The sequence below is a fragment of the Myotis brandtii genome, unplaced genomic scaffold (assembly GCF_000412655.1).
Source record: "Myotis brandtii unplaced genomic scaffold, ASM41265v1 scaffold779, whole genome shotgun sequence".
Taxonomy (NCBI): Eukaryota; Metazoa; Chordata; class Mammalia; order Chiroptera; family Vespertilionidae; genus Myotis; species Myotis brandtii.
In genome coordinates this window covers 754,983-758,078 of record NW_005371125.1, presented here as the reverse complement: position 1 = coordinate 758,078, position 3,096 = coordinate 754,983, and the positions used below count along the sequence as shown (strand labels likewise).

At 39.9% G+C, this 3,096-nt stretch overlaps 1 protein-coding gene across 4 annotated transcripts in view; it reads left to right on the top strand.

The window, feature by feature from the left end:
* Nucleotides 1–2,883, top strand: part of PCDH11X (protocadherin 11 X-linked) — a 920,016-nt gene extending 917,133 nt beyond the window's left edge. For all 4 annotated transcript variants that reach the window (XM_005883184.2, XM_005883183.2, XM_005883182.2 and 1 more), the window contains one exon: nt 2,099–2,883. In XM_005883184.2, the coding sequence (XP_005883246.1) occupies nt 2,099–2,745 (647 nt within the window). In that variant the 3' untranslated portion in view covers nt 2,746–2,883. The remainder of the gene's footprint in view (nt 1–2,098) is intronic.
* Nucleotides 2,884–3,096: the final 213 nt, after the last annotated feature.

The window sequence follows — 3,096 nt, the reverse complement described above, 5'->3', positions numbered from 1 at the left end:
TGTGGCCCCGCCCCCTGTCACACCCAGAGCTGCAGGGCGATCAGGGGGTTTGGGCGCTGCCCCCTGTCACGCTGATCTCGGTGCCGGGAGCCTCGCTGCTCCGCTGATCCCGGTGCTGGGAGGCATATTACCCTTTTACTATATAGGATAGAGGCCTGGTGCATGGGTAGGGGCTGGCTGGTTTGCCCTGAAGGGTGTCCTGGATCAGGGTGGGGGTCCCCACTGGGGTGCCTGGCCAGCCTGGATGAGGGGATGATGGCTGTTTGCAGCTGGTCACACCCCCTTCAGGGTGGGGGTCCCCACTGGGGTGCCTGGCCAGCCTGGATGAGGGGATGATTGCTGTTTGCCGCTGGTCACACCCCCTTCAGGGTGGGGGTCCCCACTGGGGTGCCTGGCCAGTCTGGGTGAGGGGCTGAGGGCTGCTTTCAGGCTGGCGGTTGTTGACTGAAGCTCCCAACCGCTCCTTTTTTTTCTCTTTTTTTATTTTATTCTGGGCCAGCTTTAGCTCTGGCTCTAGCTCTGAGGCTTCGTATCTGGTTTGTTTGCCATTCTATAATCGAAACAATGTATAACTTCAGCTCTGAGATCCCGGCAGGCTGAAAGCTGGTTTCTAGGGTTTTGTTTAGCTTCTTATTTGCAACATAGTACATTGTTGCTTAGAGTTGCAACTCAGAGGCCGGCAACGTTGGAGTCTGCAGTCACTGAAGCAAGGAAGCCTCATGTTCGCTTCCAGCTGCCTGGCTGCTGGCCGCCATCTTGGCTGACAGTTAATTTGCATAAGGATATGCTGATTAGCCAATGGGAAGGGTAGCGGTCGTACGCCAATTACCATGTTTCTCTTTTATTAGTGTAGATTATTTTGTTGTAAAACTTAAGTCTGCCAGATCATTTGCTTTTATGATGACCAAGAAATTAAATTTTTCTTTAACTTATAGTTATATGTGCATTCACATATTTCTGTGCACAGTTTATAATTTAATATCACCCAAAATACATAAAACTCTATCTTTCTAACTATTTCTCAAATATGGTTGGGTAAAAAGATATAATATTTTAAATTTTAATCTTATGGGGGTATTTTTTAAATGAAGAAATGTAAATGGTTACCTAATAGAGATATTTAGTCTTAATAAAAGTCAGTTGTAAGTGTGATAGGATAATAACAGTACTTGGACTCTATATTTTTTGAAGATTTATAGGATAAGGAATTTATATTTTTTAATTTTTGGATTATGTCTTCTTAGAGAATTGAGCCTTTTATCATGGTGCAATTTTATTCATTATAGCTAATAACATTATTTGTTCTAAAGTTATTTTTTATATTGATATAGCTACTTTATCTTGATTTTGCGAGTCTTTGTATGGTGTACTTATTGACATTTGAAACCTATTGGCGTTTGAAAACTTTATAGAAACCTTATAAAGGTGTTTTAGAAAGTATTACTGGTACGTTAGCACTAAGTACTTTATATCTGTAGTTCATTATGTTGCTATACTGATTTGTCATGATTTCAGAAAATGAGAAATACAGAAATCAATTACCTTTGAGATAATTGTAGCTATAGTTCATTCTTGAAACAAAAAGGCATTTTAGAGTTCAATAAACTATGTTTTCAAATTAACCTAATTTATTCTTTGATTTATTCTCAAATTAATTAATTAGATTCTTAATCAAATGGTTAGCTATAATTGGTTAGTTCATTATATGTTTCTATGACTGGTTTTCCTATTCATTTCACTTATGTCCTTACTTTGTGTTAGTTAGAAGCCATATATTAACTGACTTTTATGTATAGATCAATGATCATAGTTTCCATTTATAGTCACAAACACAATGAAAAATATATACATTTGGAAGACTAGGCCAAAGTATCCTAATTATGAAATTGAGACCCATCCATCCACTCCTGGTTATTGCTGTTTCTCTAGGAATTATTTCTTGACAAATCAAGAATCAATTGTTAAAATATTGTTAAGTCTCTAACGTATTTATATAGATAGTTTTAATTTTTCCTGTAACAATAAGATTTATTTTAAGTAGCTAATGAAAATATGCCTTTGTAATATATTTTTTATCATTTGTTTCCCACCCTATCAGCTGCAGAAATAACTGTTCAACCAACTGTGGAAGAGGCCTCTGACAACTGCACTCAAGAATGTCTCATCTTGGGCCATTCTGATGCCTGCTGGATGCCAGCTTCTCTGACCCACGCCAGCCCTTCACACACACAGGCCTCTACTCTATGCCACAGCCCACGCCTGACACCAGCCTCTGCTCGCCGCCGCAGCCCTCCAGTGACACAGACCATTGCTATTTGCCATAGCCCTCCGGTGACCCAGGTTATCGCACTGTGCCATAGCCCTCCACCAACACAAGTCTCTGCTCTCCAACACAGTCCTCCTCTAGCACAGGCTACTGCTCTTCCCCATAGCCCTCCACCAGCACAGGTTGCTGTAATCCACCACAGCCCTCCTCTGCCACAGGCCGCTGCCCACCATCACAGCCCTGCGCGGCCACCAATGGGTTTGCAGCAAGGTTGGGGGCAAGAGGCTGGACCTGAAGGACTACTGTCTCTTGATCACGGAATGCAAGTTAGTACAAGATCTCAGTTTTATACTATGTCTGAAAGAATTCATCCTAGTGATGATTCAGTTAAAGTCATTTCTTTGAAAACCTTCACTCCAGGCCAAAAGGCTAGAGCCTCTAGGGATGATTCTCCCATTATGGAAGAACATCCCTTGTAAAGCTACAATGGCTAATTTACATTTTTCAACAGAATGTATACAATCAAAATTTAAGATCCAATTTCAATAAATATTCCAAATTGTTAGGTTTGTAAATAGCTATGTAAATAGACACAGATACCAGAATAGACTCTAGAGCTAGACCCTTAGTCAAAAGATAAAAATAAATTTACAATTTGTTTAATTTAGAATGTATATTTAAAAAAAGAAATAGAAAACTTCACACCTTTTGTACAGAAAGGCTTATCATGACAGATACTAATGTGTAATGTATAGTATTTCTGATGCACAGTAGTTTTTTTCATTTATTTTTACCAAAATGTGCAATATTACTGATTTTTTTCCATTCTG